A 17,157-nucleotide genomic window follows, 5' to 3' on the forward strand; every position below is an offset into this window, starting at 1 on the left:
TCTTCCTCCCTGCTCTGTTCTTAGTTGCTCTCATTATATCAAAGAAGACATTTGGTATTTGTTTTTTAGGGATTGGCTAGCTTCACTAAGCATAATCTGCTCTAGTGCCATCCATTTCCCTGCACATTCCATGATTTTGTCATTTTTTAGTGCTGCCTAATACTCCATGGTGTATAAATGCCATGTAGTTAAAATAAATGAACTCTATCTTGACCTGTCCTATAGATATTAAACATAGTAAAACAAAAGACCGGCATATTGTTAATCTTAGAGTTTAATATACAGAATCAAGTCATATAGACCTTATTTTATTGTACTATCTTATATCATGCAATAACTTTGACCAAATTCTTTAAAATTCTACCTGCCTCAATAAAATGTTCACATTTACCTAAATTAACATTTAATATTTTTGCAAAGATCTTCCAACAGGTAGGAATCATGTCAGTTATAAGTTATTATAAAAATTAGTAATTGCTACGATATTGCTATTGTTTTTCTTCCAAAATGTTACAGACAAAAAGAAGTATGTGGATAGTCATGGGTATAAATAGACTAGAAAATTAAGTATTTTAGTAATTTAATAAAAATTAACTGTTAAAATTGTTCATCTTTTCTTCTGGTAAATGCTTGACAGATGATTCTATGAAAGAGAGAGTGAACTCTTGACTTTAAGAATAATGGGGAGAAGGATCAGTTTGGCATACAGAAGCTAAAACACAACCTGAAGCAATATCTTTGTAAAACAAGCCTCCAAGAGATTTGATATAAACTCCATTCATTTAAATCACACCTAATACTTAACAAGACCTTTATCAATCTGCAGCTGTGTATAAAATATTAAATCAAGTATGATCGATTATCCAATGAATTGCTTCATGAGGATCACTAGGAGATTTATTGTTCCTGCAGGTTTCTTAGCAGAGAATACTTCTCCCTTATTTCACTCTACTAAGGCAGGGACTCGGGCCCTCTTGTGCATTACCCCTTCCCCTTGCCTTGATCTGCTTTGGCGGAGTGTTCAATTTCTCTATCTTTGCCAGCAAACAAATGGAGAAAGAAACACCCCAAGAGATGATATTGAATAAGATGGTAATGCAGCAAATCAAAGAATCACATAAAATCAAATGTTCACCTTAAGGCCAAGAATCACTGAGTATAAAGTATATTCAGATGTAGGGGAAAAGAGATTTTATGTGTTTCTTCTAAACATATAATACATCATATCATGATGCATGAGGCTGCAACATGACTATTTGATTTACATAATGAGAACCAAGGGATTTCATCTGTAACTGAACAGCATGATAAAACTATGGCAAAGGCACTGCTTAATGTCAAGGGCTTGAAGATCCCCACACAGCCAATTCCTATTCACTTTGCAAACAAATGAATAAAGCACATTATTAAAAAACAAACAACAACAACAACAAAACCCATGTTCTTTTATCCTAAAGCTGGAAACATTTCTCACTAAAATTGAAAAATAAATTGCCAGCAGCATTAATAAACTTCAAATATAACTATAATTCTTAGGTTTAGATTATTAAATATCAGTTTCCTTCTAGGACCAAAAGAATTTATTCCTAACTTAATGTTCAGGGATTGTTTCTGTGAGGTGAGGGATAGAGATTTGTTTGCTCCCAGACCTATATTCAGGTATTCTCATTTGAGGCTCCCGAACACAGAGTCTGCAGAGAGTTTCATTACGTGAGTTTATGGAAATGATACCGCTAGACTTCGCCAACTGAGAAGGCCAATAAATTCTGCGTAAGTTCTGGTTTATATTGGAAAAAAAGAAATGTAGTCTTAATTTCCAAGAATGAAGATGCATCTGAGAATGACTCTCACTGTAGAGTTTTATAGTGCCCTAGGATATACCTATAAATGAGTCATTCAAAAATTATTCTGTGATTTGTATTAAATCAAGATTATTTCTGCCATTTCCATATTTTATTAAATTTTCTATCTTACTTGCCAATGGCATTCATTTGAAACCAATTTTTAGAAGTGTTGTTCATAAACCAAAAGCATTTCAATAAATACGAAAGGCAAAAAAAATCACAAATAAAATTGAATTTTAAATTAAAGAGAACTTTCATGAGACAGAGGCTTACGCCTTCTCTATGATTTCAGAGAGAAATGTGAAAATTATGCTAAGAAATCATAGAGTTGACAGTTGGGAAAATGTGTTTCATGTTTTTTGTTACTATGATCCCACAGCACTAGGTCAGCTTTAAACTATTTACTTTATTGTATCACACAGAAGAATTTGACAAATATATTACCTCAGATAGGTTTGGATTTATAAGAACATTATGTATTTTAGCTGAGACCAAAATTAATCCCTGAGCTAAACATCTTTCCCAATGATGTGTTCATATAACACAAAAAATTAATAATTATCTAAGAGGAGCTTTCACTAGAAACTGAACCTCATTATGAGTTTAGCCTGACAAATACAGATAAGAACATGAGATCCATGGAGATAATATTTTTCTGATTTTATTTTTTACAAAATACTTAGAAAGTTAAGTATATAACCACCATTAGATTTATTTGGGGGAGTACCAAGGATTAAACTCAGAGGCACTCAACCAGAGAGCCATATTCCCAGCCCCATTTTGTATCTTTATATAGAGACAGGGTCTCACTGAGTTGCTTAGTGCCTTGCTTTTGCTTACATTGGCTTTCAACTGGCGATCCTCCTGCGTCAGCCTCCTCCTACATGTGTCATTGCATGGGACCACCATTACATTTATACTAACTAATAAAGGATCTCTCCTCCCTTCCCAATTACACAAAACATTCATTTAGACTTTCCTGACCAAACAGTACTAAGTCACTGAGAAATATGATTCCCTTTAGTGAGCTGATTTTCACTGCTATGGCCCTGGAAGCAGATATGGAGAAAGAGTGATCCTCCATGGTGAGTAAAGAACAGTTTGTCAGCATCTACCAACATTTTATATATGTATTCCTCTTGATAGAGCAAATACGTTTTTAACTAAATAAATATATAATTTCTCTGAACCTCCTTCCAAATGATACAGACCCATATGAATGTATGGGTTTCCTGTTGCTGCTATAACAAATGACAACAACCTTAATGGCTCAAAGCAAAACAAATTTGTTCTCTTATAGTTCTAGAGGGAAGCTGAATATAGATCTTTCTGGGCTAAAATCAAGGTTTCATCAGGGTTGCAATTCTTCTAGAGTGTCTAGAATATAATCTACTCTCTTTTCCTGGTTCCAAACACTACCTGCCTTCATTGGCTTATGAGTCCTTTATCCATATTAAAGCCAGCTGTGTGTCATCCTCCCGTCCCTCTCTGACTCTAAAATTCTTCCTCCTTCTTCCACAATTTAGGACTCTTATTATTACATTGTACTCTCTCAGATTATACTGAATAATCTCCTCAACTCAAGATCCTTAATTTAATCACATATGCAAAATCCATTTTGTCAATGAAAGGTGACATATTCATGGTTTTAAATATTAGGACATGGATACATTCAAGGGCATTTTTCTGACTTCCACAATGGATGACACAAAAAGACTCTGAAGACATAATTTAAATTGAAAAAAAAATACAGAAAGAAAATTTTGCATAAAATAAAACAATGTTCTTTACATACAAACTGTTAGCATAGGATACCTTAGGGTAAGAGAATGAGAGTGGGAGTTGGCCAAATGGTAATTTACTATAAATATTAAAGTGTTTATCTCTTGCCATGAGAATATGCTTATATTATAAGAATATGTTTAAAACTCATTTTAAAACTTTGACTATGAGAATATGTATCACTTTGAAAAAAGAAACAGAGTTATACTACAACATTTCATAGAGATTATTTAGCACAAGCAAATGTTTGATTTTTAAGGGAAAATGAGGAATATAAACTGTACATAAAATGAAGATTTCAACTCCAATTATGATGTTTGTTTCATAATTGCACTGATAAACAACCAGTTGTTTTTACATTATTTTTTGTTTCTTGTACATGTGAAATACATCACATTGCTTTTTATTTTTTTTTTCTTGTCTTTTTTTAAGAATACCTCTGTACAGCTAGGGAAGGCTACCAACAAAGGAGGTAATGATGAAGATTAGTTAGTTAAGAATGTTGGTTTTTTAAGCTGTCTCATATAAAAAAAATAAGCTTACAATTTTAAGAGGAGGCTTAAAGGGTTTTTTTTCCTTAATTTTTAGAGCATTGAAGAGAAAAATATAAATAAAAATGAAATAAACATCATATTATTGGCAGGGAGAAAAAAATCTTTCCTATAAATCAATGGAAGTGTAACCGATGTGATTCTGCAATCTGTGTACGGGGTAAAAATGGGAGTTCATAACCCACTTGAATCAAAGTGTGAAATATGATATATCAAGAACTATGTAATGTTTTGAACAACCAACAATAAAAATAAATAAATAAATAAATACTAATTACTTGAAATATGAGCTTTTTAGGCAATAAAACAAGAAATATACTAAAAAATTTAACATATTTCTTCCTAGGTTGTGAGGTAATAGGCTAATTTTTATCTTTATTCTTGTATTTGTCAAATTTCCATAATAAGTATATCAAATTTGTAGTAAGAAAAGAAAAATATAATTTAGTTCTCAAATTATGATTATTCTCTTATACAGTCCAGGAAGACATATTTCCCAAATCTACTACTATAAAAAAGGAAAACAGATTCCATTCATCAATCTAGAAATAAATATATAGAATCCATATATGTTTCATACATTCTAAAATTTCTAAATTCTCTATATTAAAATGGTGGTCAATCAAGTTAGAAATTCAAGTTATGCATGTGATACTATATGGGCTCATAATTAGTCATAGATATTGCTAATGGCACTATCAATTTTTAAGCAATATATTTAACACTATAAAATATATATTTATGAAATGTTTTCTACAAAATAAATGTGACATACAATATTTAAATTAACAATGCAAAAGTAAGGTCTATGTTTTCACTGAAAATTGTAGTAATGTTCATTAAAGTAACATACTTTGTCATTTTTCTAGAAGCAAATCATAAATAACTTTTTTGATAGTGAAGCAAAGTTTAAAATTTGTTAACATGATTAAGAAAAAATCTCAAAGCCATAAACAAAGTAAATTTTGATGTAAGCTGGATTCCTAATTAGAATAACCCAAAGTAAACTGGTTAAAATGGCTTGTATTCAATCACATGAGCTTTCTTGTCACTCTGAAATTTCGTTAAGGAGACCTCGTCCATTAAAAAAAAAAAAAGAAAAGAAAAGAAAAAAATGCATGTTATTTTTTGGATAGGTTTTAACAATTTTGTTAACAAAATAATTTAAATAAAAAGAATATATAGGGGTTGGAGATATAGCTCGGTTGGTAGAGTGGTAGAGTGTTTGCCTTGCATGTACAAGGCCCTGGGTTCAATCACCAGCACCAAAAACAAACAAACAAACAAACAAACAAATAAAAAACAATCTAGAGATCTGTGAAAATAAAATAAAGGAATTAAGTTTTAGTTACTCATTAAATACTCTGAAATTAATTTAGGTTTTATTTTGCTGATAATCCTGCAGAAAAAAAACTAGTGTAGCCATTATTTTAAAAAACTATAAACTTGTTTTTCCTTTTGAAAATTATTTAATCTCACTGAGTGTGGTGGCTCATGCCTGCACTCCCATTGGCTCAGGAAGCTAAGCAGGAGGATCACTAGTTCAAAGCCAGCCTCAGCAACAGCAAGGCGCTAAGTAACTCAGTGAGACCCTGTCTTTAAATAAAATACAAAATAGGGCTGGGGATGTGGCTCAGAAATTGAGTCCCCCTTGAGTTCAATCCCTGATGCAACCCTCTCTCAAAAAAAAATAAGTATTTAATATTGTATTTTACATAATTAGGTATGAAAATTATATCATATTTTTATCAGTATAAAGTTAAATAGAGACTATTAAGTAGAACAGTATCCAATGCAATGCACATAAAGCAAACTCAATGAATTCTCAGAAAAAAAAAGTCTTTGCTGTGCAGTACAGAGAATGTGTTGAAAGCTCTCCAGGGGGAAAAGCAATTCTTATCCTTTAAAATGCACAGTTATTTCCGTGGTTCTTTTTTTCCTCCAGGAAATACACAACAGAAACTGTTTACTGAAAAGCTGATAAAATGAATGATTTCTCCAGAAAATAAAGTGTAGGATAATTACATTCTTTGAAAAAAATAAATCCCTGGAGGTCATCAATCACTGAAACTGACTGTGAATTCTAATAGTTAGTGTAATATATTGAAATCATTCTTTACTCCACACATAGGCATGGGATTAAAGGAAAACCAGTATAGAGATACAGAGTAAAATCGGAAAGTCTTCACAAATGTCTATGCTGTATTTTCTTGTACATCCTGCCTTTGTCCATCCTGTTCCCTGTTCTTTAATGTATCAAAAATAATACTAGCTATTGAAATTGAGTGCTTACTATGGGTCAAGCACAGCGTTAGTTTTTTTAAGTCCACCATATCTAGTGAATCTGACATCCTGTGTGGAAGAGATATTATACCTATTTCTCAGAGGATAAACTAAAGATCAGTGAGGCCAAACAACTTGTCTAGGTAACACAACTTATATCAGACTAACTAGGATTAAAAACGTTGCTTTTCTACCTTGTGAGTCTTGCTACTTTCCATTCACATTTTAATCTTCCTTTGAATTTGAAATACTTCCTAACTCAAATTTCTGCCTTTTATTTTGCTGTCCCTTTTTGTAGAAAATGTTATCATGGGCACTCATTTATTTTCTCATTAGCTTTCTATCCATTAATTTACTGAATGCCGAAAAAATAAAATCAAGTAATAGCTAAATTAATCTGAAACAAAGAATAATTATCTGCCATTTTTTAAACATAAGTTTATTTGGTAACTTAACTGTTTGTTCTTTTGTTCTTTATCATGTAGTAAATATCATACCTAATAAACTAATAAAATTTGGGAAGTAAGTTAGCCCAATATGAATTATTTAGTCAAAATTCAATTTGTGGTTCAGTAGTAGAGTGCTTTCCTAGCACTAGTGAGGCACTGGGTTTGATTCCCAGCACCATATAAAAAAAGTAAATAAACAAAATAAAGATATTGTGTCCATATGCAAATAAAAAAATTTTTTAAGATTTTAAAATATTTAAAAATCCAATAGCTTTGCAGTAGCTTTCACATACAAAGTACACTTACATTCTTTATAGCAAATAAAACTTTTCAAGTTTCAATACTTCATTGAATTCATCAGTAAGCCTACAGTGAAAATCCCAGGGCAAATAAGGCTGAGTCTACAGAAATACAAAGTGTAAATTATTAAATAAATTTTCACTGGATATAAAGAGCTAACAGAAGAAAAAGGAACTATTATTCATTTTACAATTTTGAAATGTCACAAGTTTCACAAATTATTTTCTCATTTAAATTAATCTTAACCTGTTTGTAAATTATGACTGGTACTGTTTAATATGTTAAAAGTTAATTCCATAAGTGTTCTAAGTCATTAGTTTATTTTCAATAATGAATGTTGATTCTCAAATGCATCTAAGATAATATAGAATAGGAAAATAATTTTATAAATAAGAAAAGTGAATTCTAGTCCAGGGCTGACAAAACTATCAATTAAAAGCATTTATAACATAATGAAATAATATGACAATAAAACAAAGATATTAATGATATTATGCCTGCCTCATTAATAAAAATTTATACAGAATCTTTTTTTTGTTTGGTACCAAGGATTGAACTCAAGTGACTACTGAGCCACATCCACATTTTGTATTTTTTTTTTTTTTTAATTTAGATTTAGAGACTGGGTGTCACTGAGTTGCTTAGTGCCTTGCTTTTTGCTGAGGCTGGTTTTGAACTCACAATCCTCCTGTCTTTGCCTCCTGAGCCGCTGGGATTACAGGCGTGAGTCACCGCACCTGGCCAGAATCTTATTCAATTATTTGCTTTTGGAAAAAAAAATAATGAATGTTCACTGCATGCTAGGTGTTACAACTTACATTCATTATCTTGCACCACTATCCTTATTTTATTGATAATAAGAGACTCAGGATAATTAATGAACTGAAGATCAATAGCTAGTATTTGCAAAAACATAGATCATTTCTATTCAATCATCCCATTTTATTAATTTTTGCTATTTCATACCTCTGTCACAATCAAAGCTACATGAACATCTTTCACGATGAACAAGGGCAATGACCTTCTAAATGGTTGAAGACATCAACCAAGTTCTGTCGTTAGACCATTCTCCACACTACAACCAGAATTGCCATATTTTGACACAAATCCAATATTGTTAATGTCTTGCTTAAACATACAGAGAGGCTTCTCATTGCTCTTAAATGAGGAAAAAAACTCTTTATTGTGGCATTTACAATCTGCATAATCTGGACCTTGTTCTACTCTGGATTCAAAGCATATTGTCACAGTTTTCTGCTCCATCCGTGCAGGTCTTCCTTCTCTCCAATTTCAGTTCACTAGTGTACTTTCTTTTAATCAACTCTATTGTGGTAAAATTTACATAAAATGCACAAATTCTGATAAATTTTGAGGAATGTAGAAGTGCCTGTATTCAAAACAAGATATACAGCATCTCCATCACTGCAGAAGTTTCCCTTGGGCATGCCTGTTTGCAATTTTACCCTACACTCAGAGAAAGCAACATCTGAAACCACAGATTAATTCTGTCTGTTCTACAACTTTATATAAATAGAATCCTCCTTCTGATCTCTGTTTTTAATTTAACTTTTTCACTCAACATAATGTTTTAACACTTATCCATGCTGTGTGTTTATCAGCAGTTTGATGAAGATGGTTCAACTGTATGAATATATGACAACATATCCACTCACTCGTAAATAGACACTTAAGTTACCTAGAACTACCAAAAATTCTCAGATACAAGTTTCTCTAGGAATAAATGTTTTTATTTTTTCATGCTGTGTGTTTATCAGCAGTTTGATGAAGATGGTTCAACTGTATGAATATATGACAACATATCCACTCACTCGTAAATAGACACTTAAGTTACCTAGAACTACCAAAAATTCTCAGATACAAGTTTCTCTAGGAATAAATGTTTTTATTTTTCTTTGATAAATATCCAGAATCTGATCTGAGTTATATGGCCAACAAATGCCTAACTTTTAAAGAAAATACTGTTATTACACATGCTTGAACCTTTTTATCATCCCTCTAGTTTAGGAGTGTTCCATATCTATCCTCATCATCATTGGGTGCTTTCAATTTTAAAAACTGAAGTCATTTGAATGAATGCAAATTTAATTTTCATTTTACGGATTATTAGTGATGCTGAGTATCTCTTCATATATTTATTGGAGATTCATATTTCTTTTTTATTTTTCTGAACTCTAGGAGTTTTATATGTTTATACATATGTTTGTACATATACATGTGCATATATATGCTCTGGATACAAGTTCCTGTTTTTATATATATATATATATACACACACACACACACACACACATATGGCATACATATATATGGCAATTATCACATTTTTTGGTTTTCATTTTCAAATGCAGTCTTTCAGATAGGAGAATACTTTAATTTTGATATTAATATGTCTATTTGTGCTTTTTTGCATCCTAAGAAAGCATTGCCTTCTGTTAATGAAGATTTCAGTTTCTGGTTTTACTTAAAGTTTTATAGTTGTAGCTTTCATCTTTAAGCTTATGATTCTGTATTAAAATTATGTTCAATGGGGGTTGAAATTCATGTTTTGTCATCCAGAGGTTCAGATATTTGAATATCATTTGAGGGATAGACTATCTTCATAGTTTTGAATTATATTGCTGGCTTTATTGAAAATCAGTTGAGCACGTGTGCATTAGTCTACTTCCAGATTGCTTATTCTGTTTCATTGATACATATGATTAATTTTCAAAACTCTAATTTCTTGATTAACAAAACTTTATGGTAAGTTTTTAAATCAGATGGTGAAAGTCCACTGAATTTGTTCTTCAATACTGCTTTGGTTCCTCCAGTTCATTTGAATTTCCAAATAAAAGTACTGGAATAAGCTTTTCAATTTCTACCAAAAAGGCCAGCAGACCATTGGGCTTGGTAGCACATGCCTGCAATTCTCCTACTCCAAAGGCTGAAGCAGAAGGATCACAAGTTCAAGGTTAGCATGAATAATAGTGATACCCTGTTTGAAAATAAAATGAAAAAGGCTAGGGATATAGTTAAGTAGTAGAGCATATGCCTGGCAGAAACATAGCTCTGGGTTTAATTCCCAGTACTGCAAATAATAAAGGCCTGAAGAAAGCTTCATTGGTATGTTTCAGTCAGATTTTCATCACTGTGACCAAAGACCTGACATGAACAACTAGAGGAGGAAAAATTTATTTTGGCTCACAGTTCCAGAGATATCAGTCCATAGAAATCCAACTTCACAGCTCTGGGCCCAAGGTGAGGCAGAACGTCATAGCAGAAGGGATGGTAGGGGAAGCAGTCGGGGCATGGCAACCAGGAAGCAGAGAGGTACCCTAGAGGAGATGTGCCCTTCCAGGTAACGCTCCCAGTGACCCACCTCCTCTAGCCACACTCCACCTGCCTACAGTTACCACTCAGTCAGTCCACTCAAACTAGGATGGACTCATTAGTTTACAATTCTCAAAATCTAATCATTTTACTCTGAATATTTCTGCACTAAGTGGAGCTTTTAGGGGACATCTCATATTTATAACAGGATAACAGTGAATCTATAAATTTGAATTTACAAATTAATTTGAAGAAAATGAGCATCTTAATAATATTAAGTATTCTGAAAATCTTTAGATTTTTAGTTTCTCTCAGCCTAACTCTATAGTCTCCATTTTAAAGAAATACATGTAATCTGCTATTGTTAAGTATTTTATAACTTCAGAAATTAGGGTAGTTTTGTTTTTTCAACTGCCCATTTTTGGTATATAGAAATACAACTGAATTTTGCAAACTGAATTTATATCCTGTGACCTTAAAAGAGCAGTTATAAGTTGGAGCATTTTCTTGCTATATTTTTAGAAGTTCTTTGTACTGAGTCATAACAACTGTGGAGAGAATTTTTCTTCCTTATTCCCAGTATTTATACCTCTTCTTTCTGTGATATTTCATACGACAGTGAATAGACATGGGAATGGTAGACCTTCTGACCTTACTTTCTGTCTTAACCAGAAAGCATTCAATTTTTACCATTAAGTGTGACATTAGCTATAGAATACTTTTTTTTTTAAAGATATCCTTTCAGAGGTAGTATTTTATTGGTAGATCTTATTGGTAGCATTTCATTGACGGTTTTTTTTTCTCTTCCTTTTAGTACATTAGAAATATTGTTTTATTGTCTTTGGACTATTTTTCTATTTTTTTTCTTTTCCCCATTTTTATTGTTGTACATAATGGTGGGATTCATTGTTGCATATTCATGCATATATACAACATAACAATATAATTTGGATATACTGTTTTTCTGATGTGAAGTCAGTCATCAACCTTAACATTGTTCCCCCTATGAAATATATTTCTTTTCTCTGATGATACCTAAATAGAGCAATTATTGTCTGATATGCCAATTATGCTTTTTTTTTTTTTTTTGGCTTGTTTTATTAATTGAAGGACTTTTTTTTTGGTACTGGTGATTGAACCCAGGCCAGTCCTTTTATTATCACTTTTTTTTTCTTTCTTTCTTTTTTTTTTTTTTTTTTTTAAGACAGGTCCTCACTAAGTTGCTAAGGCTGGCTTTGAATTTGTGATCCTCCAGCCCCAGCCTTCTGAGCCTCTGGGATTACTTACATGCGCCACCACGCCCAACAAATGTGAAGACTTTTCTACTACTATGCCTTCAGATTTTTTTCTTACCCATTCTCACTCTTCTGAGACTCTAATTACAGCAACATTATTCTGATAAATTCAACATCTAAGCTATCTCAGAATTGGTTTCTCTTGACTATTTTCCCTGCTTCACATTTCGTATTTCTTGGTTGATTTTTATTATGTTCTAGACATTGTGGATGGTATGTTACAGATGCTCAGAAATCTGCTGTCTTTCTTTGAAGAGTGCTGACTCTTGTTTTATTAGGCAATTCTGTTACTAGCATACCACACTAAATTTATGCAAGTTTTAGTTTATTCTTTAGTGTGAATGATCTCTCAAAAATTCAAGAAGATGCCCAAGTTCCTATAAATTGGTGGAAATCAACCTCCAAACTGTGCTGAGTCAGGTTTCAAGGTTGGCTTGGTCAATAAGAGTAGGCCTTTCTCTGGGACATGGAATGTATGATGAAGCACAGACTTTCTGTTTTCTCAGAAAAAAAAAATGCTAGAAGTGATATAAGATCTCATAAGATTGTTCCACTTTTGCGGCCTGAATCAACTCAATTCTACCTTTTTAAAATCTTTAGTCCATATTAGCAACCCTATGGTAGATTTGGGGGAGTCTCCATCTGTTATATATTCATTCATACCTGCCCTTGCCAAGTGCTCACAAATGATGTGCATATGTACGTTCTGGCATCTTCCCAAGCACAGGACTCTTATCTCTAGTGTTCTCAGTAGGAGTATTGTGATCTACCTAGACTGCAGCTTGCTGTAACAGTTAAGAAATTGTCCCCAGGCAAAAATGATAACTGTAGGGCTTTTCTAATGAATCTTCCTTTTTTTTCAGTGACTGAAGTCTTGCATTCTTGTTCTGCAGTGACCAAAAACTATTGCCTCATAAATATTTCCAGTTGTTTATTGGAGAAGTCCAGTATCAGTTATATAGCTGGAAGTTGAAGACCACATGCATTCTTGCATAGACATTTTTTCCTTATGTTTCTTATAATTAGGATTATCTTAATGTAATAAATTAACAATCTACCATGAATTCTATAGATTTATTTCAGAAAATCATATTTAAGTATATCTCTATGGTTTCTGTGATGTGAAATGCTAACACTTTTAATCACAAAAATTGTGAATCATTTATTTTTGCTGACTTGCAGCAAAACAAATTCATGGGAAATTACTAATATAAAGAACTTACATAGATTATATTGTGGCTCATTCTTATATTATATACATATGTACTACTATATTACATATATTTGTGAGTAGTATATTCCCAATGCAGTTCAAATTAATTAACTACTTAATTTAAATCATTTTCTTAGATGGAGCTGGAAAATTTGTAAATTGTTTAATTTAACTTAAGTTATATGGTGGTAATGGAAAAGCATAGAGTATAGTTTTAAAAATTTGAAGTTCCATGCAAATTCACCAGTTTTAACTTATAATTATCAATAGCTAAGTATTTGACATTAAAAATGAAGGTGAAGCTGGTTGTGGTGATGCACACCTGTAAATCCGGCAATCAGGGAAACTGAGGTCAAAGGATCACAAGTTCAAGGCCACTCTCAGTAAGTAATTGAGGCCCTAAGTAACTTAGTGAGACCCTGTCTCAAAATAAAATAAAAAGTGCTGGGGATGTAGCTCAGTGGTAAAATTCCTTTTGGTTAAAAAAAAATTAATTAGGTGAATTTATTTTTAAATTAACGAACCAAATGTTTTGTCAATATTCAATCCAATATTTGGCTATTCAGAAGTCAGTTGTTACCAATTGAGGCAGATGACTGAAATCATTACTATGCCCAAACATTTTTGGAACACAAAACCTGGAATAAAAGCATTCTCTCAAGGGATTAAAGGATTAACAGCATAGCTACTGAATTAAGAATGCTATTGAGCTGACTTTGGAAATTTACCTTGTTATAAGCACAGCTGCATCCACTGAAGTCAAGTCTTCCCCCCAGCTTGTGGACATCTCTAAATGTATGTCATTCTTCTTGCCAAATTCTTCATGTTGCCATTTACAAAAACTCTCCAGCATTTTCTCTCCATGATGCCCAATATACAGATCTGCCTGTAACACAATATATATTTACTTCAAGGTAGATTTTTCTTAGATATATAAAAAAAAAACTAAACTAAAAACTGAGGAAACTTCCTGAATTACTAAAGCAGACTGCTACCATAACATTAATTAGAACCTGGCTATTCTGGAAGACATTTAGCATTAATTTAGCCTGAGCTGAAAAAATCTTAAAACTTTGTGAAGGTACAATATTATAAAATCTGCTTAATGCTTCTCTGAAAAAGGAAAGAGGTACAAGGGAACATTAGAAGATGTGGAACTTTTAGACTTAAATAACTCATTTCTTATACAATTTAAGAACGACATTTTTCTGAAGTATCTGTTAGGTAGTATGCCAAAATGATGCCACAGACTGTGGTACATTTAAACGAACTACAGATAAGAAAATGCTTTTAAAGCACATGTTTAACTAATAGAAAAAATATGTCATTTAAAATGGCTTTTTAAAGTGACATTTTGGAAAGTTAAGGTTTGTTGTCAGGATCCTTGGAAACTAAAAACATTCCATTTTTTGAAAAAAAAAATTGAGGTATTAAGCAACACTAAAAGGCAGTTTTATGTATACTTTAAGTGACTCAGTGGATATTTCTGGATTTTAAGTCAATAAAACTATATCCCTAACATTCCCTTTACTTAAAAGTTCCTGAACACAGTTTCTTACCCACTTAATTGAATAAAAACTCAAGACTTTCTTACTGGAGTTTCATGGAGCAGAATAAGCTTTATCACACGAAGATTGACCTGCACACCAAGACTCTTGTGTTGGAAAAGGTTAAAAACCTAAAAACAAATAAAAATTAAAAACCTAAAGTAAAACTGAAAAACATCTTGATTTTTCTTAAAGGCCAAACATGGGGGAAGTCTCAGTTTGGTTGAGAAATCTTATTTTAAAATGCTGGAAAATAAGATGATTTTTAATGGTGGTTTGATTTAAAAATAAACTTAGCATTTATTTAATTTGTATTAGAAAATATATAACTGGCAAACCAAAGCCATGCTTTCAGCCTAATTACTACATAGAGGAGACTGACGTCATTAGGCTACGTCATTAGCACACTCCTGGAGTGGACAGAATATCCAGCAGGATATGGACAGAATTCTCTGAAGTGTGAAAACCCTGCCCACTGGAAAAACAGTCAAGTGACAGTAAACATAGTAAAAACAGTAAACTTATCCCTGAATCAATGATTCTTACCTTGCCTTCTATAGTAACTGGAATTAAAAATGGAGATTTGCCTTTGGTCTTTATTTCTGTTTATTTTCCCTAAGAACTATTCTTTATTACGATCTGCTAGTTTTTCCTTGAAGAAAGTTTACCCAACAGAATTACAGTGAAGTCAAAGGATTAAGTTGGTAGGATACATCCCTAGAATCCTAGATATAAACTAGATTTCTTCAGTCCAGGAACTGTTAACTAAATTTAGCTATGTAAGTTTAGCTGGCTAACATTTTATCGAGTAAATTTTAGGTTTTAGTTGTCAACTATAACCATTTAATTTTACATACATATGTAAGAGCTCAGTGATTACCAACATCTATTTTTATACAACCTCCTAATTAACCTATAGAGCTTTTGGTAGGGTCATGCATGTAAACAAATATTGTAACATTTCGGCTGATATCAACAAATGACCTTTATAAGAGAGAAGGAAAATAAAGGCATAAAAAGAAAGAGAGAAAAGAATAAAAGAGAAAGAGTTTTGCCACATGAAAATTAACAATAAAGGTTTTTTTTTAAATTACAAGTGAATCATTATTTTGACATCTCTTTGGAGATGAATCATTTTGGTATACCCAAGATACCAAATCAATATTTTTATTGATGTCAATAAAAGAAAGGAACAGGAATGAGTTAATTTTTTTAAAAAAAACTTCATTATAAATACTCACACATTTCTTCCTTAGAGTTTTCTTGAAAAAATTCCAAGCGCACTTTAAAGTTTGCCTACCATATTTAAGATGGTTAGAATGAATCTCCTGGCTGCATCTGCTCCATGATAAGAAACCATTGCTGGATCTGCAACCACTACAGTCTCTATGTTGTATTCTTGAGGTAATTTGTATGAATACCGCTTCCCTCTTCCATTCTCTGCTATTTTTTTAGACCTAGGTCTTCCTTTATCTGCAACAAATAAATAAATTTTTAAATGTACCTCTATCTTGGTTAGGTTAATAATGTTAATCTTCATAGTAGTGACAGAACCAATTATGTTCCCTGCACAGATGAAATCTCAAATGGTACTTGGCTTTGGGGTATAAACTTAAAATCAGGTAGGATGGGCTTCTGCCATTTATTAGCTCTGCCATTTTAGGAAACCAGTTTCTCCCAGTCAATCTCAACTTCCTCATCTGGAAAATGAATAATAATATTACCTACTTTCTAAAGAGTCATTGATAATAGCTTAGAAGATCACATTAGTAAAATTTCTATCACAGAATTCCATATACACAAAATAACTCAATAAATAAAATATATTGTAATTTTCTTTTGACACAACTATTGAACATATTACATAAATTAAGTACTGGAAGTGAAAGCTCCACACATTCTAACTTCATGCAGGTGATCACAACTTCTTAATCATTATAAATGAACAAGAATTTGGCTTTACTTTCTGTCAGGAGCACATCAAAGTTATACCTTTGAATGATAAAGATTCCTTAAACACGGCCAAATACAAGGAGAAAATACAAACAAAATAAGTTTGCCTACATAAAAATTAAACACTTCTCTTTATCAAACCATGCCACTTTCAGAATTAAAACCATACCAATGAGGAGCAATATTTTAATGCACTTTCAGAATAAAGAAATGAAAGGCCACTATTTATGGATAGCAGATAACTCAATTGAAAAATGAGTGAAGGACTTGAATAGTCATTTCTCACAAGAATTAACTAAATGAGTAATTGGTATCTTTCTCTGGTGCCCTCAGGGCAATACAAATTATAATAATAATTACTATAATTATACTTATGTATTATAATATAAGAAATAGTTGGATAAATGAATTTTGGCCCATTTGTTTAACAAAAAATAATGAACCACTACCGAACAATGAAAAGAAACCAATTGCTTCAAGGTGGAAGATACATATGAACCTCATAGGGATGAGCAAGGAAGAAAGTTACAACACAGAAGGTAGTGTGATTCTATTTATAGAAACATCAAAAGCTGAGAAGATATCATGTTATCTTCCATAGGAGATACCA

The 17,157-nt window shown here is 32.1% G+C and overlaps 1 protein-coding gene across 3 annotated transcripts in view; it reads right to left on the reverse strand.

Annotated features, from left to right (window-relative positions):
- Adamts19 (ADAM metallopeptidase with thrombospondin type 1 motif 19) overlaps positions 1-17,157 on the reverse strand; it is a 248,026-nt gene that overhangs the window by 169,208 nt on the left and 61,661 nt on the right. For 2 of the 3 annotated variants that reach the window (XM_078047942.1, XM_078047938.1), the window contains exons 4-6: positions 15,895-16,067; positions 14,642-14,725; positions 13,776-13,933 (exon numbers count right to left, since the gene is read on the reverse strand). In XM_078047942.1, coding sequence (XP_077904068.1) covers positions 13,776-13,933; positions 14,642-14,725; positions 15,895-16,067 — 415 coding nt within the window. The remainder of the gene's footprint in view (positions 1-13,775; positions 13,934-14,641; positions 14,726-15,894; positions 16,068-17,157) is intronic. The other variant, XM_078047950.1, reaches the window with a different exon arrangement.

Source organism: Ictidomys tridecemlineatus, chromosome 1 (genome assembly GCF_052094955.1).
Source record: "Ictidomys tridecemlineatus isolate mIctTri1 chromosome 1, mIctTri1.hap1, whole genome shotgun sequence".
Classification (NCBI taxonomy): Eukaryota; Metazoa; Chordata; class Mammalia; order Rodentia; family Sciuridae; genus Ictidomys; species Ictidomys tridecemlineatus.